The sequence below is a fragment of the Zonotrichia leucophrys genome, chromosome 9, assembly GCF_028769735.1.
Source record: "Zonotrichia leucophrys gambelii isolate GWCS_2022_RI chromosome 9, RI_Zleu_2.0, whole genome shotgun sequence".
NCBI classification, from domain to species: Eukaryota; Metazoa; Chordata; class Aves; order Passeriformes; family Passerellidae; genus Zonotrichia; species Zonotrichia leucophrys.
In genome coordinates, this window is record NC_088179.1 from 20,247,794 (window position 1) to 20,263,701 (window position 15,908).

The 15,908-nt window shown below is 36.3% G+C and overlaps 1 protein-coding gene across 8 annotated transcripts in view; it reads right to left on the reverse strand.

Moving 5' to 3' along the window:
* The window catches only part of NLGN1 (neuroligin 1), a 324,107-nt gene that overhangs the window by 183,289 nt on the left and 124,910 nt on the right, over positions 1–15,908 (reverse strand). For all 8 annotated transcript variants that reach the window (XM_064720775.1, XM_064720782.1, XM_064720781.1 and 5 more), the window contains one exon: positions 8,753–8,905. In XM_064720775.1, the coding sequence (XP_064576845.1) occupies positions 8,753–8,905 (153 nt within the window). The remainder of the gene's footprint in view (positions 1–8,752; positions 8,906–15,908) is intronic.

Below are 15,908 nucleotides of genomic sequence, written 5' to 3' on the forward strand. Positions count from 1 at the left end.
GGATATGTTTGCCTAATATTTTTGAAATTATTTGGAGCTATATGGTGCTCTACCTCCTTTCTTTTAATATTTTGTGCTTCTGTACTGAACAATTGACTCTTCAATAGTGAATATTTCTTCAATAGGAAAATAAATAGTAAAGAAATTTGTCAGCATACCTATGGCAATTTAAGATCACTCAACCAAAATTCTGGTGGAAAGCCTTGAGAAAATGAACAAATTATGATGACTAAGGGATATTTCATTTAAAAAAATTACAAGATCTGACAAAAAAAATACAGCTAAAATTATTTTTTAAATTAGTAGGATTCTTGAATATGTAGTGAGTCTCCCATACAAAGGTTGCTCAAATTTCTTTCATTCTATTTCATTAGGATCTTGAAAAAATAGTGAGAAATTACTGCAGAACAATGAAAAATGCCAGTAAGATTTATTTCTCAAGCAATAAACCCCCTGAAACATGGAGGATATATTTCAAATTCTTAATTAAAGTATAAGTGATCTTTCTTTTCTCAAAAATATTTTTAGCTTGCAACATATACAACACAAGACATATTCAAACTACTTTTACAAATGCATTAGTAGCTAGCATTTATATTTGCTGGAAGGCAATTTTCATACTTTGCTTAACAAGGGATATTCACCAATATACAACATTTCCTCTGGCCTTTCAGAGACCTTCATACAGCAGTTTTTCATACAATGATGTATTCAAATGCAGTTTTTGCCAAAATAATATTTATTTGCCAGTACATCTTGGGAAATAAGAAATCAGTATCAAACAACAGTCTTCTATATATTCTCCATTAGAAGGTAATGCAAATTGCAACATTTTTACTGTAGTATTTTCTAGGTTGGCTGAGTCAGGCATTTACACACAGATCACAGATTAAATAGAAGAAAAAATTTAGGACTCTCTCTCTTGCCAGTACTGCTGCCAAGAGAGTTTTGCACCTTTAGATCTATTGTTCACATTACTCTTTTTAACCATTAAAAAGTGCTGCTACAACCTTAAAATACAGATCTTGTTCAACTGACTCAAAAATATCACGAGGTACTACATCAAGAAAATATCAGAATAATATTTGATCTAGTACCCATATATGTAAACTAATTTGCACACGAAAAAACCCATAAAATGAGAAATTTTATGCAATTGAAATGTGTGAAAAATGAGAGCAATATTTGCAATGGAAATCCCTGTCAAGTTATCTATTGCTTCCAAAGCCCCACAGTATACAGAAGTGCTTAATTTAAGCTTCAGAAAACTATTTTAATATATGTAATTAAATGCCGTCAACTGGGAATTTAGAAATATTCTATCTACTTGTCCCACTACTTCTATCATAAATGGTGAAAGAATTTTCATTCACCTGTTTTTCTGGGCATGAATTACAGCTGCATAAAACTCAGGAGTGCAGGGTTGCTGACCCACCAAGGCTGGGCACAGACCTGACTTGGCTGCAGAGAATTTCCTAATGTCTCCCTGCTTGGGTTGAAAAACAGAATATTGCGAAAGTAACTTGGTCAGATATTACTTGGAGCAAAGAGAAGGTAGTTACACATAGCTAAATGATAAAAATTACAAATAACATCATGTAGGATAATAGGGTCTCAAAGATTTTGATTTTTTTTTCTGAGGCTGTGAGGTATTTATAAGTTGTCTTCAGTGAGATATTTCTCCTTCCTATTTTGCAAATATTATCATGCTGAAGTTTATTCGGCTCTCAAAGATAAATCTGCTATTTAGAAAAACTGGGATAATTTTATTATATGATTAAATATTGATGAAGGAAGTTTATCTTAGCAAAAAGTAATTTTTCTTGACAGAAATGACACAAACTGTTCTTATGCCAAAATGAATAGTTTAAAAGTTTATTTGTTATTTTTCTGTTTACCCAAAAAGATGTCTAGAACATCAGAGTAAACATGTTATTTAAAATGTACCTGTACCAAGATAGAAACCTATTCAATGGCAAATAAAATTATGTCTTTGTGTCCTAAAAAATAGAGAACTGGTGTGTGCATGCATCTATCCAAGCAGGTGGATAATGTCAATTGGCTGTGCTAGAAAAAGCACAAATAGAAAATAAATGGTTCATTTCAAGAGTGCACTATTTATTCAGGGTTCCCATTTCATAAATATCTTGCCTGCTGTGCTTTGCAGTTGACCCTTTAAAGATCTCTACTCCATAACCCATTGTTTATCTCACATCCATTTTGTCATTTTGGTGGTGCAGACCCAAGTGTGGAAATCTCCCTTTCTCTGCTCCCCACCTCCCTTTGGCTGGCTCTAAATCACCAAAAAAAACCCACTGAAATATCATTAATGACAGCAGGTCTGAGATTTGAATGCTAATTCTATTAATGGACCTATGAAATTAGGACACTGCAAATCTAGATGAGCTGTGCTTGGGCCTCCTGCAAACTGGGCTGCCCTGAGGTTACCTGCTAGATTAAATAAGAATTGTCTAATACATTTTTAGAATTCTAAGGATGTGTAAATCAGCTCTTGTGAAGTACAGCACCAGGGGGAATAGATAACTGCAGTACTCTCTCTATCTTAACTCCTTCTATTTATCTAGAATCAAATTCATTTGGAGGGCTTCATACCAAGACTCTGTGATGCCTCAGGCTAAGGTGGGATCAGATCAGGCCTTCTGGACACCTTCTCTACTCTGCAATCCTAAAATATTAAAATTTCATTTATATCTAAAGGAAAACTGTTATAAAGCTGCCAGGGATCCCTAAAAGTATTTGTGGATTAACATTCCCTGCATGTTCTTGCACTTCAGGAAACTTGAATGATTTTTGACTGCACATTTTGATGTGTTTTGCTATTAATTTTCCATCTTTACTTTCAATGTAATGTACTTTTAATTAGCCAATAACATATAATCTTCTGCTCATCTATCACTTTTACTCAAACATCTTTGGAAATGGATAATAGAGAAGAGGCTCATCAGAGACCCTTTAGAGGTGCAGCAAGGCTGGAATAAAATGCCATCTCCTGACAGTACCTTTAAGGTTTCATAAAAAGATAATGGATGTGCTTGTCACCAAAGCTAATGATCAAACATTTTCCCACTTTTACTGGATATTAAATTGTGAACTATAAAAGAAAACCCCACAGTCTAAGAAATGCAGGAAAAAGAGTCTTTGTACATTTTTTATCTCCTTTGATATCTAACTAACATAAACCTTCTTATTGCACTGTTACTTTCACTGAATAGCCACTATGCCATGAGATGCTTACTTTTACTGAAGTGAAAAGGCTTCTCCTCAGGAGACACAAGTCTCCAGGTTGCAGAAAAAGAACATAATAGGCTCTCTTTGCAGAAATACTCAAGTGAAACAAAACGCTAGTTCATCACAGTACCTTTATAAAGTTAACCAAAGCTTTTTAATGTCATATGAAGCAATTTCTGAAAGTTTAATATCTAACTTTTATACATTATTTTTAATAATATTTTAGTCCTCTTTTTAATATTTTCAGTATTGTTACCATGCTGTCAAAATAAAGAGCAAGGCAGTAAAAAAACCCATCCAAAGTCTGTGATGGAGACTATACAAAGTAAATCATTACCAAAATTAGGGCAAATCAAATTAATAAATTTGACAAATCAGAGTAACAGTGAAAAAAGCAGATCTAGTTTGAACGCAATGGGCAAAAAATGATGGTATGATACTATATTAAAAAAGATAAAAGTATTAAAACAAAACAAGACAGTACCTTCTAGTCAATCCCAATGGAATTAGACCCCTGAAATAGGCAGGTATTTCCAAGTTGCACTGAAGCAGCTTTCATTAGAATATATTCTCATCTCTGTGACCTGCAAATGGCCAGCTGATAATTCTTCACCTCATGAAAGGTTTCACCAGGCTGCATCCTGGAACTGCCATAGTGCTGATGCACATAAACTTGCTCATAAAGGAAAGGTTGTGCCTTATTTTTCCTGGCCTGTTGGGAGTGTGCAGCTGCTTGCTGAGAGCAGGATGGATGAGGGCAGAGTTCTGGGCTTGGCAGAGGCTGCCCAGCACTCACTGCAGGGCTGTGCCCTTGTGTTTCATGAACCTCTTTGGACAATCAGAGGTTGTTGGTTGGCATCACTCTGCACAGCAGCAAGTTCAAAGCTGAGGTGTTTTCCTAATGTATCCAGACACACAGCAGCAAAATATTTTATGGCATAATAATTCTCACTCTGTCACTAATTTATCCATAAAGCTGCAACAGTCACTAAAAAAGTTAAGAAAAGGCTTTTGTGACAGTGCTTTTCTCTTTGTTCTGTTTTCTGTCACCAATGTGTGTTTTATTTGGCATGAATGCTGCAGCCCAGCACAGCTGGCTCACACAACACACTACTGAAAAATGGAATTTTGGGCTGGAAAACACATCAGAATCCTAATTCTCAGAAGCAGTTCTGTGCAGGAGGAGCAAATACCTTTCCAGTACCCTTGTTCTCCATCACATCACTTCAAATTATGGGCAACCAGGCTCTGTCACAAGGGGATGCCCTGCACTGAAGAGCCCCATTGATTTCAGTGCAGTTATTTGGGAAATAATGTACTGAGTAATGCTATCAGAGCTTTCAGCCTGCTGCAGTGACTTTACTTGCAGCATTAAAAGTACCAACTGGAAAAAAAAAATTGGAGTGGTGGAACACCTGGATAAGTGTTTTCTAGTCAGTAATCCCAGACAATATTCTCAAACTAGAGGGAGACAGTACAAATGCAAAGCTTAATGACAGTAAAGGTTCCTACATCCCCCTCAAAAGGGAAAATTTCATATAATTAAAGAAGGCATAAGGAGGACAATCTCACTCATGGGTTTGCTTCCATTTTGACATGAATTTTGGTCTAAAAGTTTAGGATGTTTGCCTTCCCAAGGCAGACATTATGAATGCCTTACAGAAAATACAAAATACATACCATTTTTCCTTTTTATTTATTACCACCTTTGATCCAGACCCTTGGAATGACAATTTACTGTTTCTGTAGGGACAACCACTGCCTCTTAAAGAGGAAAAAATGAGACATTTAAAGCAGTGCTCAAACTAGAGGTTTCTCTAAGTCATTATTTCTGCTCCCTGTTCAGTTTGTGAGCTTCAATACAAATGCTTTTTTTTCTGTTAAAGTTCTATTAAAGTCCTGTGGCTTAAAGATAACCAAGAACAAAGAGTATAAATTAATGAAATGAAGAAACAAATTCCCAGTTAGCATAAAAGAGCTCTCTCCTTTCTCTCCACTGTTGAAATTGAAAGCAGTAGTAGCCAATGGTGACCCAAAGCATTCTCCTTCTCTAAATAAACCTTTCATAAGAAAGAACACAGAAAATAGCATTGGCAGTATTAAATCTGTCCATCATGATCTTTCCTGGATGTTGAATAGACTCCTTTTATAAATCTTTTCCATCTTCTTAATGAAAATTAAATAAAATGCCCCTGCTTTTTACCAGGTGGACATAGATTGAGTAAACATTTGCCATCTCCTATCAGCTGAGTTTAAAAACCAAACTTGTCTTCATATGTGTTCTTTCCCAAAAGGAAGCCATAAAGATGTATCTGCACTGTCCTTCAAGGCTGTTAGACTGCTTCTGCACTGGCCTTCCTGGTGAAATTGCTTGCACAAGACTTGCATTCAGAAAGAATCTAAAGAAGACATAGTGTGGTTCCAATGATTTCTTATTCAGTAGTCTCCAATTTCCCAGGGCAAGAACTTCTCTTTTCCATCTTCTTTATCCAACGACAATTTCTAACAAACTTTCATCCTCAGACTTGTTTCAAAGTCAAAATTGGACCAGGGAACAAGCCCTTGTGAGGGCTTTGGGTTTTTGTTGGATTATTTGGTTAGTATATTTTGCTATTTTTTTTTGGTTTTGGATTTTAGTTTTATTTTAGATGCACTTGCTCCATCACTCTTTAATTTTTATTACTGCTTTCTCTTTACTAAATGGATTTCACTTTTAAGCATTTTCTAACATTTTATTTAGAAGTAAATCTTTCATCTCCAAAAAACACAGTCCATAAAAAATTAGTCCATAAAACAAGGGATCTTTCAACTCAGAATAAACAGGAAAATAATCTGAACTGTCTAAATAATCTGAAGCTGTCTACTGTGGACTTAATAGTAATACTGTGAGGAACCTGATACCAAAATACATCCCCAGCCCCCAAGTCTGGATGATGATGTTACTATTTCAGCTCTAAACATTTATTGAATGATAATGATTTATCAGATTATTTGTTTAAGAAAAGTCAACACCTTGGTGAAATGATGGCAGAGGACTCACAGAGATCACCTATATAAAGACATCTATCCACAAAAGTCTGATACAAGAAACCAGATCAATAAAGGTCATGTGTAAGGGAGAAGACAGACCTTATTTCATCCCTACATCTTCTCATGTGATTAATAATTCCTTAAATTTTCCTTCTGCCTGCAAAGCCAGGCATTTCACACAGTGGTGAAGGGATATCCAGGTATCCCACAGGAAACATTCAGTGGAGCTGGACCTCTCACCTTGTGGGATATGACCAGGAAAGGGAAGATGAGAATTTTTTCCCTGTGCTTTTGTAAATCCATATCTGAATGTAACTGCAAAGGGTAACATTCTGCTGGAACAAGGAGGAACAAGAGCTTCAAAATATCAAAAAGTTAAAAGCTGATATCTACTGTGATTCTGCACAGTCCTACTCTGATGGTATCTGTAGATAAGAAAACAAGGAAAGGCAGGAAAAATTTAAACTGCTCAAACTTTCTTTTCTGATTGTTGCTCTGTTTCTCCACTACCTATTTAATCATATATCATCATTATTAATTTACTACATGACAGATAGGCATTGCACCAAATACAGTAGATTTGTATGACTTCTACATAAACAGCATTGGTTTTACTAAGGAAACTCCAAAACCCGTTACAAGGTTTGCAGAACATCATATCATGTATTCATACCAATCACTGGATTCTGCTGTGAATTTTAGAGGTTTTATAGTAATAGGTCCCACTTAAAATAAAATCAACTCTTTGACCCTTGAGGCTCAGTAAAGACCATGAAGCCCAAAGAATCACAAAGATACAAACAAAAATGAAATCCTCTAAGCTGATGAGATGGTAACTGTGGGTTGCCTAAGTGATCAGTGTTAATTTACAAGTGCAAAAATCATTATCATCAACAAAAGTATATTAATTTTCATCTTTCAAGCAACTAGCCCTTTTAAACACTGCAATCACTAATGACTTAGGAATCAGACTAAATAATAGACAAAAATAAACAACCCTTTCAGAAAATAGATACTTTCTTTTATACTGGCATATAATAAAGAGAAATATTGTTGGAGACATCAAAGACAGGCACTGGTGCAAAACTGAAATGTTGATTAGAGGCACAGGTAGCAGATTATTAACTGCTGCACTAATATGTGTCCACGACTTTAAATCACCACATAATTAGAAAACAGGAGGAATAAAACCATACAAAATACCAGAACTTCCTTACTTAAAGTGTTACACCACAAATGAAACCTCCAGTACGAAGGAAATAAATCCGGACAACAATCATTATGATCTCTCTGGAAATTATTCAGTCCCTTGTCAAACACAATCACAGTAGAAGAAATTCAAAATCTAAAGTTAAAATTCATTCCCTTCCCCTGAAGTTAAGAAATCAGGATAAGAATTTCTAACAAAAATGAAATTGTTGGAGGACAATTACCCAGATGAGCAAAGCAGAACCAATCCACTTGGGGACTGAGCTGACCAAATTCAAAACACCAAGAACAGGGAAATGACAAAAACCAACAATCCAAAAGTAAAGCAGAGTAGCAGACACTTGAAAATAAAATTGACTGGTGTTCAGAATAAATTCCCTGCTGTTACAGATGTTCCAGGGAATACCCCTATGTCAGTATTCTGAAGTTACTGTTCTGATCTCCATCATATCCCAGGACCCAGCTCCTGCTCTCAGGAGTCTTAGCATGCAATATTTTGGTAGAATATGCAAAAGAACCCCCTAACAATCATGTTGTCTCAAGAGCTTTATCATGCATGTGACTATTCTGAAAAAATAGCAGAGTAGGCTTTTTTTACCATAAATAGAAGGTAACAGAAAGAGACCAAACACCTCTACCAACAGCACGAGCACATTCTATTGAATGTATTTGAAACAATCAAAAGTAACTTTTTCTCATTCTCTAATTCATTACCTGGAAAAGAAATACTGGATGTATTTGAATGACACCCATACCACTTCTCAAAACCACAATGAAGCTCAAAACAAACAGGTAAAATGATGTTTTCATAGCATCCTTCACTTTTTCAAAGCATAAAAAAATTGTGGTAATTAAAAGTTAGTCTCTTCCATTCCACAAGCAAACTCTACCCTCTATGGCTTAAAAGTTCTTAAAAAATTAATTTACCTATCTATGAATTAAAACATCAGGGTTATTCACAGAAACAAACAAAAAAAAAGTAGAAAAAGAAAAAAAGGAAATAAAAGAGAGAAACTCTTCTGCCTGGACAGCTCAGCAATGGGAACACCTGTTTCATGCAGCATGACAGCAGGCTCTTCCAGAAAATACCTGCAATGTCTTTATATCCCATCCCCAGCATACAAACCTTATATTTGACACAGAAAATTTAAAAATACTTGATGCCTCTCTTCTGCTTTTTTTTTTCCTTTAAAGTACATTCTCACATATAATATGAATTGCATTGCAGATAGCAGGGATTAGTGGAAAGCTGAAAGCTTCTTACCAAGCACCCCAAGGCGATAGTTGACTGTGATGACTATCACATTCCCATAACTTGCTAGAACACTGCCATCATATAAATTTCCAGTGCCTTCCATGTAGGACCCTCCGTGAATATACACCATGACAGGCTTAGGTCCCCCACTGTCCCGAATGTCTGGAAAAAATATTAAGACACATTTTATCTCAAGAAAGCACCAAAGAAGATACATGCAATATTTTAAATTTTTTTTAATTTTTTTTTTTTTTTTTAGTGAGGTTATTTTTTTGTCCAAGTGTTTCTCAAGCAACATCTTTTACATAAGGAAATGGGCAGGTGGGAGCAAGTGTTCCTTTGTGGCTTGCTCATAACTAAAAGTTTTTTTTTTAAACACTCTGAAAAGCAGAAAGGAACTGAAAATGGTAACACATTTGCTCAAATGCAGTGAGGCATTGCTCTGATTCTGACCCTGCTGAATTGGGTGTCTTGTGTAACATAAGAGTGAGCTCATTTTGGCTGAACACTTCTAAAGCTCAGTGCAACTTTCTGTTATCTTAGTTAAGAGAAGTCCAACATATTAAGATAAACAAGATTTCTGCTCCTACATAAAGTGTTGATTTCTTCCACTCCCTTAATTTGTAAAAGTCATGTACAAAAGCTGTCTTTGCATGGGTCTGCAGTTTGAGTTCAAAAAGTACTTGAAAGTTGTTTAGCAATTAGATCTTGAATTAAGATTATTGATAATTTCAGAATATCCTGAAGTTTAAAGTTCTTGGGTACTTCTTAGTTTCCTAAATCATGAAAAGGACTGAATATTTGAAAAAATAACTGCCTGAAACAATACTGAAAAATCCCCATCCTGCATTCAAACAAAAAAATGCAAGGCTATCAAAAGTGACATCAAAGGCAGGGAACAGTTTTAAAATGATAGAAGCTCTGCCATTCTCTCTGACAAAAAAATTAGATATTGTCATAGTGTTTTGAGTTTGATTTAGGTATCCCTCCACCCCTCAACAGTCCTATTTGCAAACGGATGCATCTACTCAGAATAAAATTCTGAATATATGAACAGTGTTACTGCTCTTGAGGAGAATTGCTCCTGAGTATCAATCGAAAACAGTTAGTATGGGCTGATATGTTTTAAAAAGTTGAGGGTTTTCTGTTGGACAGGAAATAAATCAACTTAGGGGTAAATTTAAACTCTTACATCTGATTAAATTGCATTTTGTTCTGATTTACTGGGTGCCTGAGTCTCCTCCACCACCCAAATCATAATATGCCATAACAGTCCCTCAAAACCAAAAAAGCCAATAGCAAGACAGCATAGGAAAATTTCCCAGTGCTGAACTGTTCTGAACATTCTGATTCAAAACCACTTTTTTTGTCATTATGACAGTATTCAAGTAACTTCTCTGATTGCTTCCTTCAGCATTTGAAGAAACCTCAGATGTATTGTTTATTCCTTTGATTTGGGAGGATCTTAGTTTAGAAGCTTTCAAGGGAGCTCTCTGCAGAACTGTTGGAATTGTTTCTGAAGGAGCAGGTGGGGGCAGCTTCACTAAAAACCCTGCTTTTGGAATGAGTTGAAAAACAGCAGCACAGATGTTTCTGTTTATAAAAAGCCAACTGCTACTATTACTTTGATATTGATTCTGATTTGAAGAAAATGCCAGAACAGTCAAGATCAGAAATTGGACCTTCAATATTGGAAGTACTAGAAAAATCACTTATTCAAGACCAAAAAGATGATGAAAGGTTGTGCATGAAATTGCTTGTATTGCTCTCCTTGATTGTGCTTTTAGTGAGGGCTTTACAACATACAACTTTCCGAGTGTAAAGCTACAGAGATTATTTATCTTCACTATCCATAGGATGGAGTTATGAGCTTCTCAGGCTTAAAATCTACACTGAAAAAAATTCTTTCCAAATTCATATGCTGTTTCTAGTAGGTGCTTGTTCTTAGTCTATGCTGTCCTTTTTTTTTTTTTTGATACAAATATGGAAGCAATAATAAATTATAAATCTGAAATCACTGTGTGACTGCTCCCAGCAGAAATTGTACACAGTTAATTGTATGCTTGATGGTAACACAGGGGGAAACTGTCTCAGAATTCTTCTTTAATTAAAATTACATAGAATTACAGAGCACCAACTGTGAACAGCAATGAAATGTTGGTATCACTGGCCTGTATATCTGGAAAATAATATTGGAATATTTAGAAAAGAATGAGAGTCCTTTATCAGAGAAAGGAAGCACACATTCATGAATAAAAATCTCATATATAAGGAAGTTATTATTTGAGTAATTTCTGTCTCTACAATACTGTTATTTTCTACTACTAATATCCTTGTAAAGATTACAGATCAGATAGATAAAGGAAGGCCAGTTTTCAGCTCTGCCTCTGTGCCGTGTCAGAGCAAATGACATGCAGAATGAATTTTCCTCACGCTGCTTTGCCAAAACCATCAGTCATAAGAGGAATCCCTCCCACAAGAGGAAAACTCTGCCTCTGAGTGTCTTGGGCAGGGATCTATTGCTGGGGACATCAGCCAGGGTATGCAGCATTCAGCTGAGGCTGGTGGCACTTTGGGCTATGGATCATACAAAGGTTTTCCTGGGAAAAAGAAAGATCACTGCATTTTGGTCAGAGGTTTCATATCAGTTGCAGTCTACAGCCAGGAGTATTTGAAAGGTGCAAATATTCAGCTGGGAGGGTGTTGCTTAAGTACATATGTTATTAGCAGCTGAGGTTATTAAATGATAAGATTGAAGGAAGAGCAAAAAATCAAGAATTTTAATCAAGAATTGATTCCTACCTTAAAATGTTCCTCCATGAAAACTCTCACCTTTAAAACTAAACTGGAGGAAGAATTAAGATAATACTCTGTGAGGAGAACACTTTGTGTATTAGTACAAAAGTGGCAGAAAGATGCACTTTTCAAATTGATTATTGAAGCTAAGTATCCAACTCAATGAAGTAAATAATTGATATTTTTGGTACTCAGGTACTTTTCAAAACCTGACCATAAATGATAAATCCTTTTTTTCTTTTCCTGCAGTCCTTTATATGCACGTACTGGAGTGATCTCAGGACACTGTAGTTACACTTTCATATGCAGATTTATAGTTATTCATGGATGAAGATTAACAGTTATTTGTGTTTGTACCTTATTCTGAACCTGAAGACTTTAGATGTAAATGTGGCATTTCTGCCAAGGGTAGATTTATAGACTGATTTAATTTAGTTGTGTTCTGCAATTTTGTTGCCTTTTATTAAGTGTTGGTTTAATTAAAAACAGACACATTCATCTTTTCAAAGACATATGCAAGGATAGCACTGTTAAAAATCCTTCTCAAATTCAACTCAGTTCTGGTTTCAGTCACTCATAAGATCATTTTTGAGTGCTGTGATTTGTTTGGCTTTAAATTGCTAGTTCATAAAACATCTAAGTAGTTCTTACTGTACAGCAGAGAATAACCTTATTTATATTACATATACATTAATTTTCTTGTAGTTATTTCTATTATTCATTCTCTTCTGTACCTTTCTAATGTTTGTTGCATCTACTTTTTATGTCTCATCTTAATTGTGTTACAGACAATTTAGGAATGGGGCTGACTTTTATTCTATGTTTGTTACATTACACAACAGGGAACCAGGTCTGACTGTGAATATCAGTCACAATTGTCATATATAACAAAACATAATTATAGCTTCAGTCATTCAAAACTGCTGTGAATTGGCCATGTGACTTAACAAGCATAATTTGCATTGGAAAACCAAAATGGGAAAGGAAAAAAAGCCTACCTTGAGACAACTTCACACAAAAAGATAATTACTTTAGCACTGATGTCACAAGCATTGCTTTTCTAGATGGCATGAAAAAACTGTGACAGCTTGATGCAGATTGTTAAGTAAATCTTGGGTTTTGAATGTGAAAAAAAAACTAGAACAGTGGAAAACTTTCAGATTGGTGAGTGCAAAACCTGTGTGTGCCCTCCATAGGATGCTATGTGGATATGTGTGTAACTCTTCCATAACCTTCTGTAGAAAATATTTAAGTAGAGCATGGTACCAATCATTGCTACTCCTAATAATTTTAAAGCCTTTTAACAACATTTGACCTTTCAGTTTGAATCCATAAGATGCCTTATAGATGCACTACCATTTAATAAACTAGTGCACTCAGTCCTAATATTTAAACATCCATTAATGCCATGTTTTTAAAATGAGATATAAAACTAGAATCCTGAGATTATCAAAGTAACTATTGAGCTTCTGTGAGGAGTTTCCAATATGTTTTCTATTTTAAAATACAGCCTGCATCCATCAGGCTTCTGACAAATAGAATTCTCTCCCTTTGTTTATTTTCCTGCCTGTCAAACCAGGGGATCATTTTGTGCACTCTCAAACCCTTAACTACCTTCACCTGAAAATTATTTGAGATCCTGATGGAGGACTATACAAACGTTATCCTAGCATGAAAAAGGCCAAAACTTTTACAGGTAAACATCTGGAGCAGATTCCCATTAGAGTAGGACCTCAATAGCCAGGTAAGCACTCATTTTAAATTATTAAAAGATGATTAGAACTGCAAAAGCTGACAGACTCTTCACTGTACAAGCAATGCTTGGCAGTGCTGAAAGTGAAATGAAGCCCTAAAGAGGTACTTAAATTAAAGGTCTGTCAGGATTTTATCATGCATGTTTTCAAGTATTAATAACATCACCACAAAAATTTGACACAACTTGAACAGAGTGTCTGTGCATAAAGGGAAAATATAATCAGCACAATTTAATGTGCAAGTGGCACTGGAAGCTGTGCTTTGGAGAGGAAATCAGGAAGCTAACATGAATGGGTGACAGGGGGAACAGGAATCATTAATTTGGCTATGTGCATCAGTCAATAACCACCCAAAGTGGTCAGATCTGTGCTGCCCTAGCCTGGCTGGCTCTCATTTTAACAATATGTTTTAAGAAACCATTTGAAACTGTAATTTCAAGGCTGGAGCATGTGATTGCTTTGAAGGACAGACAAATGTGTTCTGCTGTTTGCTGATCTCCCAAGTCCAAAAACATGCAACCAGTGCCAGACAGACAGAGTGCTGCTCCCCCTTCTTCTTACCATGACAGGCAGATAAAATGCCAAACTTGGCATCCCAGAGTATTTTAGGAGCAATGGAGCGATAGGGGGCTGTGGAGAGCCTCAACTCTGCAATGTGCTCCTTCACACCAATGGCACTGCAGGCTGTTAAGCATAAGGGGGGATCTGTAGACAAATTCTGCATCATTAGCAACTTAAAATTTGAGTTGGTTTTTGGCTTTTTTGATTTAAAACTTGCTCTGGACCAAGAACGTCCTTCTGTCAACAAAGTCCAATAGCCCATACAAGACAGAGCACCAGACTAAATTATCAGAATCATCACAGTTACAGCCTGTGAGCAAACAGCAGCATCTGCTCCTAATCTGTCTCCTTTTCCACAGGAGAAATTGAGAGGGAGGAGGGAAGAGCAGAAGCATCCATCAGCTGCAGTGCAGGCCCCGCTTGTGAGGCATGTGCTCTCAGCAACAGCCTTGGTGTCTGCCTTCCTCACACTTGGCATCTGCGCTCTTCCTTTCTAAAAATGGAAGAGCAGCGTTCCTGTACTGCAGGGGGATGCTGTGAGGCTGAATGCATTAAAAACTGAGAGATGCTCAAGCAGCTCTGGGGACTAAATAAGGATTTAAGATTTGCAGGTTGATGTGCCAGGCAAGGTGTGTGTGATAGAGCAGGGGATGAGAATTCATTTGTGAGCAATCCTTCATGGATATTTCATGCAACACTCACTGCTTAGAAGTCCAGCTCTGATCCCAGAGTACATTGGCTGGTTAATGGTTTGTGTTGCCATATTTTAGGTCATGCTTAGAATTTTAGTGGATAGGAACTAAGGGTGCATAAGAACCACTGATTTTTGCTATTTATTAAATTTTTGCCAATTAAAATTATTACCTGACCAAAATTAAGATTGAGAGAAGACAGTAAGATTAAAATATTTTACTTTTTAAAACTAAGCCTTGTTTCCAGACTGGGGAAGGTGCACTTTGTGTAACTGCTGAGCAATTTGAAGGCAAATCTTGCATCTACACTAGATATTGCATACCTGCAGGTCAGCAAATGGGCAAATCCACCACTGCTACAAAAAGGGAAAGCCCCAGTGCTCACTGGTTGCAAATCCTTTTGCCACTTTTGGTTTTGGTGCCTGCTCAAGTTGTTCAATATTTACCGAAAACAGGTAAGCAATAGAAGTGCAGAAATGAAAGGGTTAAACAGAAAGAATAATGCATCCAGACTGGAGGAAAAAAGGCATTTATGTGATTTCTGACTTTTCACACTTATAGAATTTGAAAACACCTTCATTTTTTAAACAGCAAATTTGCAGATCATTAGCTGGTAATGTGCACTACTGCCTTTGGGTCTTTTGAAAACAAAAATGAAAAATGATCTAATTAAGCCTGGTCTACTGGTTGCAGCACATACCAGAGATCCAAGTTTGATTGCTGACTCCAGTGCCTGTGCTGGCAAGGTTTGGACCACAACACTGTGGCAGTGGCATGCAGCAGCTGATGGAAGTAGGATTATTGGATTTTAAAGGGAAATCTTCTAATCAAGCTCAGATATTTGAGTGGCACAACACAAAATGCTCTCCAGATGTTTGCTACAAGAAGCTGCTATGGAAGATCTTTGTTCAGAAAGATATAATACAATAAATGACATGAGATCTTAGGATTTTTTGATGTAGAGACCATCCTGGGCATTTTAGAAATCACTGGGCCTTGTTTATATAGCATGGACTGTATAGATATCTGATATCCGTTGTTTTGCACTATGTACAGCCCATTCTCCCAAATGCTCCACTTTCATCATTCATTCAGTTTAGCATTTATTTTATTTTTTCTACAGCTATTTGAAGGATTTTACACTGCCTAAAATCTACCATACTAGAAAGAGGGAAGGCTTTGAAGGACAGCTTGGCAGAAAACTAGCCAGCTAAGGTGAGCTTTTGCTTGGCCTCTCTCTTTCCTGCTACTCATACCCAAACACATGACTGAGTTTGTGAACTCTTCAGTTCTGCACATGCAACAGGTGCTGGAGTTTCACAAAAGACAGGTTCACAAAAATGCAGGAGTTCACAAAAACGC